The sequence below is a fragment of the Phoxinus phoxinus genome (genome assembly GCF_949152265.1).
Source record: "Phoxinus phoxinus genome assembly, chromosome: 18".
Lineage (NCBI taxonomy): Eukaryota > Metazoa > Chordata > Actinopteri > Cypriniformes > Leuciscidae > Phoxinus > Phoxinus phoxinus.
In genome coordinates, this window is record NC_136893.1 from 7,201,008 (window position 1) to 7,220,543 (window position 19,536).

Genomic DNA, 19,536 nt, shown 5'->3' on the forward strand with positions numbered 1-19,536 from the left:
GGCTTGTTGTTTATTTCGGCTTTGCTCATTTAAAGTCCTTCCCAAAATATGAGCATGTGGTTTCGTGTCGTTACTTGACAATTTTTACACTTCGCTGCTAAACGGGAAAGGCACACACAGGAAATTTATAGACATCTCACAGTCTATAAAGATGCAGATTCTGGGTCATTGTCTCAGTTACAGGACCATGGAGTAGGCTGTATACATTTGTAACGAAAAAAAAAGCAATAATAAAAAATAAAAAAAGCAATTAAGTAAATAATTGCATATCTAAATATCAAATAAAAAAAATCGAACGTATTAAACGTATTATTATAATATTGAAGTAATCGATATTGTTTCTATTATTATAATAATTATTATATTTCTATAACAACAACAACAACAATGCATTTAACACACATTTTTAAAAGTAGGCTATCACATTGTTTGAAAGGGATTATAAAATCATCACAATTATTAGCGGGATACGGTAAATTATAAAATGCCCTGATTACAAAATCAATGTAATCTTTAAAGCGTCATAAGTGATAAACTGGCACAAACGAACATGCCTTCTAAAAAATAAAAAAGGTATCCAAAAATAAAGAAATAAATGGAAAGCATATCGGTGACATTTGTAAACCAGATCTCACATAAGATTATGCTGTGACGATTTCCCAGTGCCCTCGATAAATTATGTCAGCTACGGCAGCATAAAAACCGACACTGCATGCGCTTTTAAAAAGCATCAGTGAGTTACGGATTTTGACAAAACAAAAGACAGAGAGAGTGGGGAAAAGCACCGCACGAAGATTAAAAGCCAACATAAAAATACTAAATACAAAAATTATAAAACAAACAATTGTTTTACGAATATGATAAAGATGGTGTGAGCGTTAAGTTTATTACTTTAGCGTGTTGACATTTTTTTTTAAAAGCTATCATTGTGATTAATAACAGAAGGCCATTCTCTCAGCACTTTTCTTGTAGCACTCCCAGGATTTAGCAGCCCAAAATACGTTAACTGTGAGTCAATAGCGCCATCTAGTGTGTTTAGGGGTAACTTTTACAAATTATCATTGACAAATTATCACTGGCAAAACACACAGTCATCTAAATAAATTAGGACAATGACAGAAAGCCTATTTGAATGCACCTGTAGCCTCTTGGAAACATTTGACTGTGAAAACACATAACACTCATAGCAGTGCCGAATACATGATTTAAAGGCGTACAGCACCAGTATGAACGCTGTAAAATAGCTTTACAAGCATGTGTTAAGTGAAAACTAAGCTTTTTCAGTTTAGCGTCATTTAAAGGCTTGGAGTGAGTTCTGAATGCATCTTGTGATGTCTGTAGGTGGATTGCTTTTGCCTCTAGTTTGCCCAAAGGACTATATGGCTCTGCAAATCTCTTTGAGAGGGTCCACCACCAACGTCCATTAAACCATAAAGTAATTTAGCCCAGACGTCTAGCCAGTTAGCCAGGTTGGCTTTGTTCGTCTGCATCTGAGACAAACAACACCAAGCTCCAACAGGGTTGTAAAACTAGCATTTTTGTTTTAAGCCGGAAACGTGGTCGATCGGCCTTTGAAATCACCGCATCCTGTTCGTATTGTTAAGGCCCACAAAAAGGCAATTTCAGTCCAGCGTAAAACGCTGAACATATGAATTTTTATTATATCTATGCCACAACTGCTACTCGTAGCCTATACAAATAAGAAAATATTAACATCAGATGATTTTAAGATTACGCCTGTGCGGTAACAGACAGTAAGTTAAGAGGGGTGAAAATACAAAGGTGACTGAAACAATTTAGTCATAAATAAAGAACGCTCAAATTACAGGACAGGTCCTTTTAAAAGATGTAAATTTAAGTTCATACCCCAAAAACGCGCAGTCTACATTGACTTCAAAATCAAACCGCCTTTTACCTTTACGGAGCCACTCGGCCTGATTAAAAAAGCCATTATTGTTGAAATTTATATTTTTAATTGATATTGTTGTTGACGTTTCCATAAAATATTTATGTATTTTGTGGCTCTGACATGTTATCTGTAGACCTACTGCAGATTGAAATATTTTCCTTGAATTTTTCCTCCAAAAAATGGCAGCCTATTATTGCACAAATCATTTTAAACTATAATAATGAAACTATTTATGTTTTTATTTAAACGTCAAAATAGTATATGCAATTTAAAAAAAAAGGAAGAGGAGTTCCAGTGCTTGGAAACAGGCTTGCAATTAAATATAAAAATATGAGTAGCCTATAAGGCACGGCAGTGGATGAGGCCTACCACAGGCTTTTCGGTATGTTTTTTGTGGGATGTGTAAATGTGATATTTCGACTGTTACACACTAACTACCTCCTTTGCCATTGTGAACTTACTCCATCCTCGAAACTTTTCACATGGGAACACTGTATGTGTAGGCCGAATAACTGGATTGCATAAATTTAACTAATTTCTGAAAACTATTCGCTGCTAATATAGATATGTCGTCATTGTGCGGTCAAATGAATGAATGAGACACAAAGTCATATTAACATGGTTGTATATATTTGGATATATCTACAATCTATAATGAAACTCATTTACAGTTTAAAGAATGTAAAATACACAAACAAGTACATCAGAAACAAACTAGCACATCGACGCAAACACGTATATTTTTAACTACAGAACTGTTATTCTTTATAAAATACTCGGCTTTGAAACCTCCTAAAAATAATGGAAGCATAGAAAAGAAACAACCAAGTAGAGAGCATAAATTAGGAAATTGAAAATAAAGTAGTTCAAGTATTTTCTCTCTGAAACTTCGGGCCACTTTTTGTGTTTGTGAGTAAAGAAACGTTATGTAAATCCAAACTACAATATTAATATGACTCAATCCAGCATGGTAAAATTACGCTTATATTAAATCATACTTCACCAATTTTTCAAAGGATATCCATATAGGATATTTGTTTTCTCAGTTCCTGTTATAGGCCGCAAATGTTAAGACTCGTGATGATACTAAATGATGGTTTTCCTTCAGTCTGTGTCCGAATAATGACTTTTGGTCTATTGTTCTTTACTGTCGTTTTTTTCCTTGTTCATTTTCTTCATCTTCATCCGTCGGTTCTGGAACCAGATTTTGACTTGTCGCTCCGTTAGGTTCAGCACCCTTGCTACCTCATATCGCCGGTCTCTTGTGAGGTACATATTGAATAAAAATTCCTTTTCGAGTTCGAGTGTTTGATACTTGGTGTATGGACAACGCTTCTTTCGAGTTGAGCGCGCATGGATCCAGTTTGCCACAGGATTATCTGAAAAACAACGCATAAAAAGTATGATCAGGTGCTGCTGTAATCAAATACGCTGAGATTATTATTGATCCAAGTCTTTTCTTTCTTGATTATGACAGCCATAACTTAATGCATTAATTTATGAACTGTTGCACCTAACAACACTTCTCATTTTGGCAAGATTAATCTTCAATGAAATGGTCAGGCTTTATACGTGTAAATAAAAAAGTAATTTCATATGAAGTCCCCCTATCTCTGTCTATTTGAAATAGCTTCGCAAACTCTTAGGAGAGAGAAATGGCGCTGTAAACTAGTGAATGTATCTAGGCCTATTTGCTTTATAGGCCCATAAAAAAAGCAAAGGCTTGTGACTCAAGCCTTCACAAGTCTACGCTCAAAGTTCTGTTATGCAGTGAATGCACTGTGAACATTCCACGTGCAGTTTATCGATGTAAATGCTAGGTTTCATTTTTTTTTTTTATGTAAATTTTGTTTAATTGAATAGTTCAAAACAGTCCCCGTTTTTACGTTTTTAATTAGACATTTCAGTAGGTATGTCGAATATAAGCTCAATGACAAGTACAACTCAAAACAAGCAACATTATTTTTTATAGGTTATAATAAAACAAAATTGAAACCCAAAATTAGGTAGCCTATACGAATTCTTAATGTGTATGGTTAATACGCATTCTCGCTTTTCAAACGCCTGAATTGTTATTGAGACAATGGCAGGCTAAAATGATACATTTCAACATTAAACAAAACAGTATAACAGTATCATATTAGAATTAATGATAATGATAATGGTATACGGCTATTTGTAAACATCACATGCTACCTTCTTTTGCTAGACTTGGCTTTTTAGGAGACCATTTTTATAGCTCGTTTTACAACCCAATCCTATGGCGTTTGTCATCAGTGGATAGCCCCAAAGCAGACTTGAGTCGGCCGAGAGGATGAAAGAGTATAGAACTTGGTTTTACGACGGACAACAGCCAACCACCAAGCAAACGCAATAAACTGAGAAGCATCCCGTATACCCGGTTGTAAACAAGAATAGCACTAACTTACTTGGGTCTAATTCAGGCTTGTCGTCTTTGTGCTTCCCGGAAGACAGAGTCTCCGTCTCAGGCGATGGTGTGTTCTGCTGCTTTTCTCTAATGTCGACGGCGGAGCAGTACAGATAATCCGTGTAAGTGCGTCCGTTCGAGCCCAAAGTGTCCCCAGTACGGGGATCCTGGAAGGTGTCGGGCTTCAGCCCGTAGTGCCTGCTATTCCCTGCATATCCTGGAAAAGACACGGTGCCGGGGATAGGCTCCAGCCAAGTGCGAACGTACCTTGAGTCTGTGCCTAGGTGAGGTTGGTGAGTGTATGGATGGTAAACCACTGACGACTGGGAGTGAACAGGGGCCCACGAGGTAGTAAAGACGGGTGGTTTCGGGGCAAAGCTGCAGGACGGGTAATCCGCGCATTCCGGTACCAGGGTCGTCGGGCGTGAGCTGGAGGATATCGGACCAGTGGCTGTGAAACGACTCGCCAGAACATCCTCGCTCTCATGGTTGATCAAGGAATCCACATAATAATTACTTATGGGACCCGTAGCCGACATGGCGATGTTTCCCTTCTCTTTTACATGCATCCGATTATTATATGGAGTGTATGTGTACTTTTTTATCTGACCGTAGAACAATCAAGACAGGTAATTATTTCAGAAAGCTTCCCCAGCTGGGATTGGACGCCTAAGGAACACGTGATTGCATTTACCCCCTGAAAAACTGCACTGCAGATCAATGCGCGCGCTCTCTCCTGGAACAGCAATGCACTTCGAGCTTGCAGTAGGTTGCTTAATACTAATATTGTCTTTTTGCATAAAGCCTACATATATGAAGATGATGCGTTTCTAATATATTATGATGCAACTGATTTGTTATTTGTAGCCTTACAGAGCACAGTGTGTTTTAAAGGTTTTTAAAAGGGCACTATTTGTTTGTGTAATCAATCTCTGTCGAGGGAATGCTACTGTGCTGTGGCTAGCCTTGTACGCATCCCTCACTGAACAATGTTATTTATTAAAACAATTAGAAAAAAGAAAAGGTTGTACATTTCTTTCTCAGTTTCACTATTAATTATATATAATTGGAACGGACCCAATGGATTCATTTGGACAAATATACGGCTCCTGTGCTGTCTAGAGGGTTGCTTTTATGCACTGAAGTCCTATTTTCCACTAGTTTCAAATAAATACAATTGGGATATCCCTCATAAAATGGAGTTTTAAACAAATCGGGGCGATGGGAATAGTAAGACGCCTGAAAACGCACCACAACTGCGGCTGTATTCGTCAAGTGGTCGTGCATGCTTTTATGTCCTTCAATAAATTTTTACGAGGACCATTTGATTGTTCATAAACGTGTCGTTAATAAAACTGCAGTTGAGTTCCTGGTATAACGTAAAACCAACACTTCGCTTGTGAAAGAAGTCTCATCAAACCTCTGTCGAATATACCAGAAGAAAGACGAGTCACTGTTCACAAACTCCATTAAAATTGCATATGAGAGAAAGGTTTGAAAACGCTTATTTAAATAGCGATTTCATTGCAATATTTTTGAAAAGGCAAATGCATAATACATTCTACATAAGTTTGGTAAATTCTATATACTTCCCTTTCTTTATTTTTTTTGTTAATTTATTTAGTAGTTTTTTTGCGATTCTTTCGAACTTAATTCTAGTTGTTGTAATACGAGGCAAATAGTCTTGTTAACTGAAAATAAAATTATACTAGCCTATAACTGATAGGTATGTTAAATATTTGAGAATATATATTTGTTCGAATCATTTGGTTTTGTAATTTCGAACTATGAATACTGGCGCAAACATAAACAACACATTTTTTTTTTTCTTGAAATCGTTAAATACTTTAACGCCATACTCTAGTCGTGTAAAAATTACACCGTTTGAACATTTGATTAAATATGTGATTTCTTATATTTTATGTTTAATTTTTCCTCTAAGTAAATTGCGAAATTTGGAAATATGTTGATTTTGGTCTGCAGTCATTGTCAGTGTTAGGCCCAGTATGAAACCGGCCACATGAGGTCAGGCTTTTTTACCGCCCTGTTTTCTGTGGGAACACCAGACATTGTCAAAATATACACACACCAAATAACATAACAATACGCGGACTCTTCATCTTACTCGTGTATCGCAAATATTAAATCATTTCACTATGTTATATTAAATGTTTACAGAGACTCGACCCAAAGTATGAGTGTCATCAATGTTCTATTTTCATTTGTAAAACAAGTTCTTGATTCAACAAAACAACAAAAATCAAAAGAAAGCTAAATATACTGAATTTATGCGTGCATACCCTTTAGTTCCCTTTAATCATTATGTGTTTTATAGGAAGGCCTGGCAGCTTGATTATGGCGTGAATCTGATTGCTTCTATATGCAATAGACTGCAGAAGCAATATAATTTAGACACTCTGAACAAAAGTGAAAGTAAAATTGTATGTAAGTGTATTAATAAGTTATAGCCTTGATGAGAGCCTGCAGCTTATTGTGGGATCAATGCATCTAATCAAATTCTAATAGAATAATTACACTGTGGCATGTACAAAAACAAACAAATATATGTAATATAAAACGTTCTATAACCACATTTGTAAATCACGGCATCATATCTATAGCCTATAAAACCTTTATCGTTTTCCGAGGGCGTGGTACCTGATCCTAAAGTCGTAGTTCACTCACTGTTGTTCACTTACGTTTATTTTTAAATGAATGTCTTATTATGGGATTCTAATGTTGTTAATGATGCGTGTATAACGCAATTTGTTTGGCAATATAATGTTGTTTTTAAATAAATGAAGCATTATCAAAATAAAAACATAAAATCATGTTTAATTGTTTGACTGTGCTATGAATGTCTTTAAAATTTTTAACTGGTATTGTAATCTTTTATTCCTAGTTGTATATTTTCTGTCAGCTCTGATATATTTTAACATTGATTCTGTTAATAAAAAGGACGTTTTTTTTCCACAAAATATATCAAATTCATATAAATAGATCTCTCATCTCTCAATGGAACAGGGAGATATAATTTATAAACGAGATGTTCGCTATGTGGTCGCATTTATTTATACATTTATTGATAACGACCTTGTTTTAACAGTGTAGAAATCTGCAGAATATAGTACTCGCTGCAGTCTTGGCACTGAAGCTGTGCAGGGTGACTCAGGATAAAACTGAGCTATACGAGCTCACTCACTCTTCTATCCATCCTTACATTTAGCTTTTAGAACATCACAGACTTTATACACATTAGCCAATAATATACACATCTTTAAGATACTGAAATTAGCATATCTAAAATATAGAACTTTAAGGAGTAATTTCTTGTCTAGGCTATAGCTAAGGAGCTGGTTATTCACCCATGATCCCACAATAACGCATTTAGTCAACAATGTAGCTTCATAATACACAAATAAAATTTTCTTGCATAAGCATAATTTAATCATTTTATTTGATTTTAAGTTGTCATTAAAAAACATCAGAGTATACTGTCCTTTCTTGACTACAGCACGGCAGCATCATTGCTAATGCACTTTGATTTACGGGAATCTCTCAACATTAATATACAGCTTCCTATCTGTTTTTAAAATTAGGCTGATTTTTGATCGACTTCAGTATTTGGTTTAGTACTGCGTAGTATAGCTGGAAAAAAAACAGCACACCTAAAAGTCAAGAGCAGGTTAAAAATCTATATTTTATTTTTTCTTAGCTTAATTCAAGCGCTAGCATTTTTATTTATTTAACTATTTATTTGTTTTTTGGTGTGAAGTACTGAGGATTATTTCAATATTGCAGTATACCTAGAGCCTTTAGCTCCACTGCGCCTAAAAATACAATTGTATTTTAACACACAACGGTGTTAAAAGACAGAGGTCGCATGTATATAAATGCAGTAGGCTACCTTCTCAGAATCATCCCACTTAACTTCAATATGTTATGTAGTAAATAAGGTCATGGATTTATTTTTTCTTCTTCTTTTTAAAAATCTTTTAGCTTTTAAACGACCTTATGTGCGCCATGGTCAACGTGAACATCGCAATACACTATACCGTTTAGACTCCATGTTTTCCTTTTTTACTATTATGTGTCAGATATCTTTGTATTCATTCACGGGAGACGGAAGGATACAAAATAAAGCAAAAAGTTCACAGTTTATCAGTTTATCTACAGAATTGGCTGACATAACTCTACCCCCATACTACAGTATTATATAGGATATCATATAATTGTTTCCGGAGAGCAAAAGTGCAAAGGTTTAAAATTTCAGTTAAAATAATATCGCCTTTATTGAGTTATTTGTGTCCAAGTGGAAAGACCAGTTAATAGAAAAAAATATATATATTGGGGTATAATATTAAATTCATACTTAGTTGTAAAAAGTAATACGAGTAAAAGATCTTTATTTAGCAAAGTAACTAGCTTTGGATTAGAAACTCTTTCTCCATTTATCTCAAGCAGCCATCAAACCTGTCACAGACAAACTCGTAACATACAATGCAGAAAATGAGGGCGAAATGCCAGTTTCCAACATGCATGCAGTATAGCTACATAAAAAAACTAAATTCATTTAGGCCTACATTAATTCTGTCGAATTGTACACGCGTGCTGAAACTGGCCTTTAGGTTTACGAACTAAAATAGTATCAATCAAAGGAACAATGTAAAAAAACCCTACAAAACAACAACAGCTAATCAATATCCTCATTCAAGACCACTGAAAATTAGCAGCAACCATAATCTGTGTTATAATCTCGTCCCAGCATCTGTGTATGGACATCTATTCAAATGTTTACACCACAGGGGTAGGCCATTGCTAATGCTACAGACAGGCCTAATGCGGAATGTGTCACACATATACAGTACTATATGCTTCTGAATGCAAGCCAACAATTCAACATATTTTATATACACTGAGCAAGAGTAGGTGTTTTGATGTCCACCAATCCTCAGGCTATTTGAGGATATTGCCGCTATATCCGCATGCTCGGCGGCAGTGTCCTGTGGGGCTATTACGCGTGCTGTAAACTCTTTGTTGGTGACGCATTCCAGAGGAGAACCCCATTCACTCAACTGAATGAAAATGACTTTGGATTCCAGACTGTCTCCTCCCGTCGCAAAACAGCTGAAGGGAGGGGAGGGGGTTAAGAAAACAAGCATATCTGGTGAAATCCAAAGACTATACTCTCCCAGGAAAAAGGACAAGTCGCCGATGAGGCCCTTTACAACTAACAACTTTCCCAAAAACATTACCTCAACAAATTTAGCCTAGCATTTACACATTTTATTTATATGGTTTAAGGAGGCATTGTGTCCTTACTGTACAGTGTAAATAAAGTCACAGCACAAATACTGACATTTCCCGATTCCTGATTTGGAGTAACCCACAAATGTTGACTGATTAAATTTTTTTTATAAAATGTTTGTGTGTGTGTGAAATATTCAAGTTTCAAAAAACAGCTAATGACATCTTCCATGTTCCATACATTAATCAAAATGCACATTAACTGCCTACAAATATTGTACTCTTTCTCTGCCTTTCTGTAGCTATTAAAGCATCGTATAAGGTTTTACTAATTAATAAATGTAAATGTAGAAATAACTGCAGAATTTAGAATTAATATGATATAAATTTCAGACAAGCTGCGACAAGCGGTGTGTGTGTTTTTGTGCCTAGCCTAATATATGAATATGAATACAAACGAATTTTTTTGAAAGGTCTGAAATGGTAGAATAATCTCCGTGAAGGAACCACACAGGTTCACTGTTTATAGTGCACGGAAGTTACAGGTCAAACATTTTTTGCCTTGAATACTAGCCACAGTAATTCTGCTGTGGCAACGCTTTTTAACGTTTAGCATGTGCTGTTATACTGACCACTGCTACTGCTCATGTTACTGTTATGTCTGTTATAGCAAGTGTTTAAACGTTCTTTTACAAATGCCATTTTGCTATTTGAGCCAGGCTGTTTATAGCTTAAAAATTGTGTGGTTGGGTTGGGTTGGCCCACATGTGGGTGTAAAGTAATGTGGCACTATTTCAAAACAAATATCAAGAGATTTTGCAATTGTTGGGTCACGTTTCTGAGAGTACAAAATCAAAGCAGACAAAGTGTATCAAATTTGTAAAGGTGATTAGTCTCATATATACACAAACACAATTTACTACATGGAAAGAAATTCATAGCAGATCAATTTATAATGAATAGCTGGAAAAACAATGCACTTTTTTGGTGTCCGTCAGTCCACAATTTCTCTGTTTCTGTCTGTAATTTCTTTGCTAGCACCACAGCCACTTACATTTCTACTGTTAAAAAGTGGCAAAAAAACAACAACACTTTGGGACATATATTGGAATAAAAGAATAAGCCATAATAAGGAACAGTCTAAGTTTGCCCCATAATGTTAACGGTCCTTTCTCCCTCTGAGAGGCTAAATTCTCTTTTACAGCCCGACACACAAAGGCGAGCAAAAGAGAAAAAGAGCCCGCTGTGGCTATAATCGTTCAGTTCATTTACAATGCCATTTGCGGAAACTTCATTGCACAGGGTGTAATTTAACGGCAATTGTCGCCCTTGATGAAGACGAACTGACGTAATCAAGGCAGTTTCTTGTTGTCGAGCCAGGAAGCCAATCCCAACAACATGAAACTACCTAAACCACGCACCAGCCGCGCGTAACGGCGTTATCCACAGGAGGAGACAAACAACAAACTCTGCACAGATAAGTAAGGATTTTATTCCATTCCTCAGAGCCTCGATCCCTAATTTAATCAAACCTCGTCTGTTGTGTTTCTATAGCATATCCCCGAGAGGCCATGGCTTTTGGGTAGTTTTGAGAACCAACACCAAAACGAATACCAATTGACATTCCTATAAACCAGCAGGCCTATTGCTATTGTTAAAAAATTCTAACCCATTGACAAATGACTAGCATGCAATAATTACAGATGTTCAAAAAGAATGAGACTGTCAAAAGAGTTTCCTGTTGCTTTTTTTTTATCAGACCTAAAAGCACCTGTGAACAAATCGTTATAATAAAAATAAATTTGTTGTAAAAAGATTGTCCTTCAGAGGGACTGCAAACAGTTGAAATTAATTTATTACACATAATGTTAGCATAAGGAGATATCCACAACTTTAACTTGTGCTTGGAAGTTGCATGGGGCACATTATCCACAACAGCACTCTCTTAACAACAACTGTCAGAAGCACCAACGCTATCAAAGTCCACTTGTCAAGAAATGCGCTTATAACAAAGCTGTTATCCATGCCAGCGCGTGAGAGTATCCAGAAAAGCCTCCCTCGGCTCAATAGGGGGGGGGGGGAAACAAGGAAAACGTTATCCTACCTTGAACGTTCTGCACACGGTCTGATTAGCGTCGCTCATAGGATCCACTCATTCAATCACCGCTGCTGTAGTTCTTTCATTCTTCCGTGTTCAGTCCATCGTTTCATAGCGTTCCATAACTCCATAATGAAAGGTTCCTGGTTCCAAAACAGCCAGGCAGCCCGCAGAGCGCGTCAGTGAGGCCAGCACATTGCAGTCCCGAGTATGTGAATTAGCCCTCCTCCACTCACCTTTTAATGCATCTTTACTGCAGCAGCACATTATATTTGCAGATCATAAAATCCACCCCCAGCGCTTTCCAGGACCGTCATGACATTACAATTTTATGACCTTGACTTACTGTGGTCACCTGGATAATATTTAAATCAACGTTATGGGTCTTCCACTCATACTGAAAGTGCTATGCACTTTCTCTTTCTGCCTCTCTTCCCTATCTTCACCCAAAATTTCTGTCATCAGAATACAGGAGAAAATATGCAAGGGGAAGGACATACCAGGACATAATATTTTCCCAGCCCCTGTTTTATTTTTCAGCCTCTCGATTTAAACATCAAATTGACAAATACACGTCAAGAACAAAGCATGCAAAACACAGAGCGCGCGATGTATACGACACGCACACTGACAGCAAACAAACTAAGCTAAGACATCCAAATAGAAATCTCGCTTTATATTCTGAGTTAAGGGTTTTCAAAATTACAAATCTGCCACGAATATTTGCACCAAGCATCCTTTTCTTCCGCTACGGTCATATTTACAATTATTCAGTTCTGTTCCACAATGATAAATTAGACTCGGTGTAATTGTAATCTAAATGTAATATTGTTTGCAGGATGTTCCAGTTCCTTTGAAATGAAAGTCATGGGCCTTTGCTATTTTATATTTTTATGTGTGTAATGAGTCTGTGGATGAAAAGGGATAAATGAGAGAGGGGGGGAAAGAGCTTAAAAAATAGAGAGGGTCTGGACGTGGGGAACGCGAGAGAATGTGCATTTTTATCATTTCTTCTTCTGTCTGTTTCTTAAGCCCTCAGTTGAAGCTATAGCCTGTTAGCTCTCGGACGCGACTTTCTCTGTTGAGCTTCTTTAGCTTCATCCTTCTGTTTTGGAACCAGATCTTGACCTGTCTGTCTGTGAGGTTGATACTCTTGCTGATCTCCAGACGGCGCTCTCGAGTCAAGTACATGTTGAACAAGAACTCCTTCTCCAGCTCAAGTGTCTGATACTTTGTGTAAGGACATCTCTTCTTGCGTCCACTTTTCGCTTTTAGCCAGTTCCCCGTTGTTTTTTCCAATTTAGCCTCATCTGCACAAGTAAACAAGAGAGAGAGAGAAATAGGTATGCCGGAATATGACTGGAAGATAACAGAACTGCACGAGGCGCTGCAGGTCCTCGTTTGAATGTTATTTAGTTTAGTTAGATTTTTTTGTTGCTTCGTTTGTTTTTCCACAAAATATTAATATTAATATTCGTTGTTCGTCAGAATAAAAGTTATGCTCAATGTGTTGTACTAAAGGCCTATGATCTAATGGTTTAATCTAAACTGGCCTTTTTCTTATGCAGTGATGCCGTGTCCCTCAGTTTCACATAGGCTATCTGAAATGTTCTTTTATGCATTTTAAATTATTATCTATATGTGTATACTTACTTGGACGGAAATGCTTACATTTCCGTCCAATTTCATACTTTCATTTGTGTGATTTCAGTCGGTCATCGGCCTGCAATTATTTTAAAAACGTCATCCACCAAGACAAAAACAATGATAAACATACAATACTATGCAAATTATATAAAGTAACATAACAAATATTTATTTTCCTTTTTTTGGCTGAATTATCTCGTTAGATTACCTAAACAAATTAGGCTAGACTTAAAAAAAAAAAAAAGATCAGATGGAAGTGTGAATAACTGTGTTATTACTGCAGATATCAGAACATTTCATAGACTACTTACAAAACATTTTAATAACGGAGATTAATCAAACAAGAAAAGTAAATAAGAATTTTATATATAGCCTATATATAGGCCTACTCTGAATTTAACTTGCCCACAGTTGAGAGCGATGCAGAGCTTAATAAAATAAATGAAGATTTTTTTGTCGTATCTTGTCAGTTATATCAGTTACACATTTATTTAACCACATTGATTTAATTATTTAAGGACCCCAATGATTTAAAATTGCATTAATAATATTTTAATGAAGAAGTTTACTGACATTTTATTACGACAAAATACAAAAACAACATTATAAAATACGCGCTAGACATGTCCAAATAATTAAACGTTTAAAATACTTTAAATAGCCTACACATTATTTACTTAAACGGCTATTGTTTTTTCGTTAAATGCACACAAAATGTTATATAAATATTTACCAATATCATCAATAAATTGTGTAGTCATTTATGATTCTTCATTTAAACCTGTGCCTATATATATAAACATAATAACAGAAAATACTGCAATATATATTGTGGCATGCGGGGAAAACGTCATTTTTACTTCTCTAGTCTACACTATTGCGGGCAGAACTACAACCAACTGGAGTGTAATAAAATCTAATTTAATGAAATTTAGCTGATTAGTGTGAACTGTTTTGTTTTGTTATGCTGTGCTTGGGTGGATGTATTATATAGCGCACTTTAACACCGCGTGTTAAGTGATCCAGTTTATATCAATGCCAAGACCCTTTTTTTTAACGGTGTTAAATTCCGTTTTATTTTTAAGCACACATGATAGTCTACTGTTTAACAGACGAAGATCCAATCTGGGCCTGTAAGAAAGGGCCTAAACAGTCCAACAAAAAGGTCTGCAATTTTGACGTGCAACTTGATTGTCAGTTCACATGTTGTACATAGAAGGAAGCGCGCTGTTATTGCGCGTGTTTGTGTGGCAGATAGAGAGAGAGCGAGAGAGAGAGAGAGAGAGAGAGAAGAATTAGTTATCACCTTTCAATTCGCTTTCGGAATCATCAGTACAACTGTCTATTTTTGCGACACTCTCCTCTTTTCTAGCCTGTCTCTGATCCATGTCGTCTTCCTGCGTACTCCCTCCCTTGTCTTCTGGGTCCTGCCTTGCCTTGCTGCTTTTGACATATGAATCTGCTGCTAGTGCCTCAACAGGCGTGGATATTCTGGGAATTGGGTTAAAGTCCGAGCCGAACTCATCTCTTCCATGGTGGCCCCTTTCACTGGCGTACACCTGGCTCTGTCGGAAATAATCGGGGGTGGAGACGGCGCTTTGATTCGGGTGGCTGTTATTGTCTCCCAGACGGATGTAGGTGGATTTCTCAGCGGACTCCTTGGCGCTGTCGATATCAGGCTGGTAAAGACAAGGAATCGCTTCCTCTTTCACATTGCTGGCTGGAAAGGAACATGGATGTAAAGGCTGGGCAACAGGTTGTGAGCCTCTGTAAGTTTTAGAGCCTGCGATCCAAGCGTCCCGCTGCGACAGGTAATGTGAGTGGTAACTGCTGAGATGCATCCCACTCGGCTGCAAGTCATCCCGTTTGGAGAGAGGGGTACCAACAATACCAAAACTACCCATCATGGAGCAACCATATTCTGCAGACGGTTGCATATACATTCCAGAGTTAGTTGAATAGCTCTCACCTCTGAACGGAGATGTTCCTCCCACCAGCGAGTCCATCAGGAATGTGTTATTGGCTGCCACGTTGTTCGGGCATGACATTTTGCAACTTGGCTCGTTTTTCTTTTGATTCAAAACAATCTCCTTTATGCCGAAGAGGATAAGGACAGTAGGACGCTGACATCTTTTGGGGGGGCGAAAAATATCAGCAACATAATTATGGATTCAAGGCGCTTTGTCATGTGATTTTCAGACCAATAGGGTTTTGAAAGTGGCCTTGATGCGCCAGACCGTCTTGACGTCACTGGGGTCAAGTTGTTGAATATACGTGGTACAGCATGGAGCAATGGCGCCATCTAGCCGATTTTCACGGACAAGGAAACCAACAACAGAACAAAGAACTTCAGATTCGTCTTCAGATGTACAGTTACGTGGCTTATGCGTCTGCAAAAGAAAAATAGAGAGAGGCAAGTAAACTAAACACTTCGTGGAAATCAATGGCAAATTTCACAAGATTAGTCAATATAGAGAATGGTTAATACCACACACTTTTACAAGTATGCACATGTATGCTCTGTTTTCAAAATGGACATGCAATTTTATAGAATAAGGACGTTGTTGACACGTTCTGTCAATGTTCCTGTCTATCTCGACACACACTACTTAATCCATTCTTTTGTTATTTTCGCTCTTTTACAATTCCCTCAGGGGGCTCAATTGTATATTAATTAAATGAGATATTTTGTTATTTTAGTGGGGTTATTTTTTCTTTTTGGAAAGATGACTGCTTATGTTTTCCCCATTATCTTTTTCTGTGTAATTGACGTTATGTAGGCCTAATATAAAACACGAGGAACCAAGGATTTATTTAGAAAATCCAAACGCCGACAATAGCACATATTATATTTTTAAAATTGTACAGAAATTATCATACATTTATACATACGATTAAATGTTTATCTTATATGCATTTGGGATCTTCAACGCTGCATAAAAAGCAAAAAGAAAACTTAAAAAGAATTAAAAGTGAATAACGTGCTCTGAATAGGCTATCTCAGACAATTTATTTAGCCTACCTTTATGTTAGCGTTAGCTGTGTGAGTTTTAAGTGTGTTAATTTTTTCTCTCACAGTCACTTAATTATATAGGCTAATAGCCTTATAAACCTGGTTTTATATGGTACATTTCCCCCTAAGTTTTTAGTCAAACGTGTGCAGGCTAATTTGTGTTTCTGGATCCAACCATATTTCCTCTGATTCCTTGTAATATAGCCTACACACACATACATAAATATGTTTTCCGATTTTAGCACACATTTCAAATTAGGGAAAAGGTAAAATGACACTTCGTGTTCGACAAGTTTATTATTTTGCCGTTTTACCAAACTGCATCGAATCAGCTATGAATGAAAAAACACTACTGGGGAAAAACACGTCAAAATTACGTATTTTATGTAGCCTACTCTTTTGTGTCATTTGTAGTGTTGCTTACAACAATTTATATAATTTTAAACATTTGTATTAACCCTTGGACTTGAATAATCTTTTCTGTGTTTGCTGGCCAATGCATTTCTCAACGAGGTCAGACCCACCTAAAGACATGGGGCGTTGTTGTGATTGGTCTGTTCACTTGTCTATCACTCTGCCTTTTAAGACAAACAAACACACTCTCTCATGACAGAATATAAACGTATAGAGTTTATTCAATGCGTTGCATGATCTGGTCTTTTATGTACACCAATATTTTGTAACATTATATTTGACGTAGCCTATATAGCCTAAATGCACGTTAACACACTTTTCTAAATGAAATGCACATTAGGCTATTCAAAGGGATTAATAACATGTGTTTGAAAATATGCATTTATCAAAGTAGGCTATATCTATATATATATATTCATATATATATCCTATAAATCTGAGATTGTGTGTGTGATTGTCTACAACTTTTGTATAATGAATAATGTATAATATGTTTGTATAATACAAACATATAATTTGTATTATATAATTGCATATCAGCTATAGTTGCATGTATATCGGAATTGCAAGTAAACGTTTAACATAGAAAACTGATATTTAAAATAAAAATGTGTCTTAATGAATTACAGGTCATGCTGCACCCAATCGCGCAGTGACTTTCTGATTCCAGATGTCGTGACAATGAAAACGTATTCCAGAAGTTGCCTACATTTACACATTTAAATTGTAGTAAATATTGTTCAATATAATGTTTCGATGAGTATTATGTCTAAAAACAACGAGAGTCAAAAACATTTAAAATGCCTGTACATTATGGACAGATGTATTTATTTAAATGTAATGTATATTTTTAGAGTTGCAGCGAGAGTACTTTCTTTAAAAAGTTATTGAACAAATGTACCATTAAACTGTATTTACTTACTGTCGACTTAAATATGTAACGCCATTGTCTCAATGTAAGTAAAGAGCGTGATCAAATGTTTTTTGTCTCTTATTTCAGAACAGCTTATTTCATAGGATGAAAAACGACAACAACAAACAAATAAAAATGAAACAGAACTGGTCTATATGCTATTTGAATGATCTGTTTCTCTTTTTGTCCTTGTGAAAACATGGAAGGCTTTGAGGCGTTTTAAGAGTATTCTCAAACATTCCCTTTTCTTCTATTGACGTTTGTGATAGGCTACTATTAAATGTCGACATGCAGCTGTTACTGTTAAACAGCAAAAGCTAATCCCCTTTTCTTTCGGGGCTATATCACACAGAATTTTGAATTGCACAACATTCACGTTAATTGCAAAAACAAAAACAAAACAAAAAGTATGCGTAAAAGAAATTAAAAAAAATTAGGAATAGCCTTTTCACACCCACTCTATATATAAAAAAAATAATATATAATAATATATCATATATTTTTTAATAATACAAATATATATTTTATTTTAATAGATAAAAGTTTTTGAGCAGGTAATGATTTCTGATAATTTTCATTATTTCAAATTAAGGGTCATGACATGCACTGTGTTGTGAATTGAGGTAAAATGGCACAGAAAAGAATAGTCGTCAAAACGACTTTGGAAAATGAAACAACACCAATTTCACCACGTAGGCCTCTACGTAAGTCTGTTGGCCATGACACGAGTAAAAACAGAGTAGGATATTCCGTGCTTGTTTGGGATCTAAAACCACTCATAAAACATATTTCCAATTTAAAGAGACCCGCTTTTTAACCGTTTCCCCTTACCAAACAGGCGTCCAGCAGCAGAAGTCTATGGAAATTTATGGTTGATGCATGTAACGTTTTAAAGACATTTATAAATCAGAGAGTGGTAATCGGAAAGCACATCAGCATTATATTAAATTTTAATATCACGAAAGACCATACAAATGACTCTAGGGCACCAGTGGCGATTGTATTTACAGCTTTTCATCACATACAGGAGAGCGGAAGTAAGTATAAGCGTTCAATGAGTGTTAATAGGCTCTGTTCAAAGTACGCAACTGTAAGGCTTGCAGTAATCTTTCAGACCACACATATTGGAAATTGTTGTCACTTCCAACATTCCAACATTCCAACATTTTATAAAATCTGATGCCAAAAACGTGTCTGCTTTTTTTTCATGTTATTGGAAAACTGAGTGTTATTTGTCAAATGGGACAATTGAGCATTATATGCATAACAGAAAATATTAGACTCTTGACATTCTCTTTATATATTTTTTATGCAAATATGTTAGATTAACTTAGTAAAAAAAATTTTTTTTTGACATATGCTTCGAATAGATTATGTTGCATGATGGTGACTTATAAGTAAAAATTGAATCCAGCTTGTATTTACATCCAGTGGTAACCCAGTCCACATCATTATGCTGATGCCTCTGAAGCCTCCGCCATTTTCCTTATTGCCAGCTAAGAGCGCCTTCGAAAGTTCCATTTCGCTCTTGCTTTCCGGTTAGATATTAGACTACTATTCGATTCTGAACAATTACCATATCCATACAACGTCTTACAACAAAAACTATTTGTTTTGGAAAGTCGCATTTATGAATTGAATCAACCCACGACACGAAATGAAGATTTTAGTAATTTGTTCAAAAGTCTATATGCGCGGATTGCTTTGGTTTGGTGGAGACAGTATCTCCTGCGTTTGATAGGTGGACGGTCCAAGTTCCTGCTCCTCAGTGTGACGACGCAAGAGAATGGAATTCAGCAAATTAACTACGTCACTGAGCCAGGGCCAAGGTTGGTGGGTGTGACAAGAAGACAAGCCTTCCAGCCTT

The 19,536-nt window shown here is 36.3% G+C and overlaps 2 protein-coding genes across 8 annotated transcripts in view; both read right to left on the reverse strand.

Moving 5' to 3' along the window:
* Positions 1-2,522: 2,522 nt before the first annotated feature.
* Positions 2,523-5,045, reverse strand: hoxc9a (homeobox C9a). The gene is made up of 2 exons (XM_079589085.1): positions 4,339-5,045; positions 2,523-3,288 (listed from the first exon to the last, which is right to left on the reverse strand). Exons 1-2 carry the CDS (start codon positions 4,904-4,906, stop codon positions 3,044-3,046), a joined length of 813 nt encoding a protein of 270 aa, XP_079445211.1. The 5' UTR covers positions 4,907-5,045; the 3' UTR covers positions 2,523-3,043.
* A 6,643-nt stretch (positions 5,046-11,688) lies between these two features.
* The window catches only part of hoxc10a (homeobox C10a), a 50,895-nt gene continuing 43,047 nt past the window's right edge, over positions 11,689-19,536 (reverse strand). For 6 of the 7 annotated variants that reach the window (XM_079588086.1, XM_079588085.1, XM_079588082.1 and 3 more), the window contains 2 exons: positions 14,636-15,719; positions 11,689-12,992 (listed from right to left, as the gene is read on the reverse strand). In XM_079588086.1, the coding sequence (XP_079444212.1) occupies positions 12,718-12,992; positions 14,636-15,377 (1,017 nt within the window). In that variant the 5' untranslated portion in view covers positions 15,378-15,719 and the 3' untranslated portion in view covers positions 11,689-12,717. Of the gene's footprint in view, positions 12,993-14,635; positions 17,726-19,536 lie in introns of those variants that run through there. The other variant, XM_079588084.1, reaches the window with a different exon arrangement.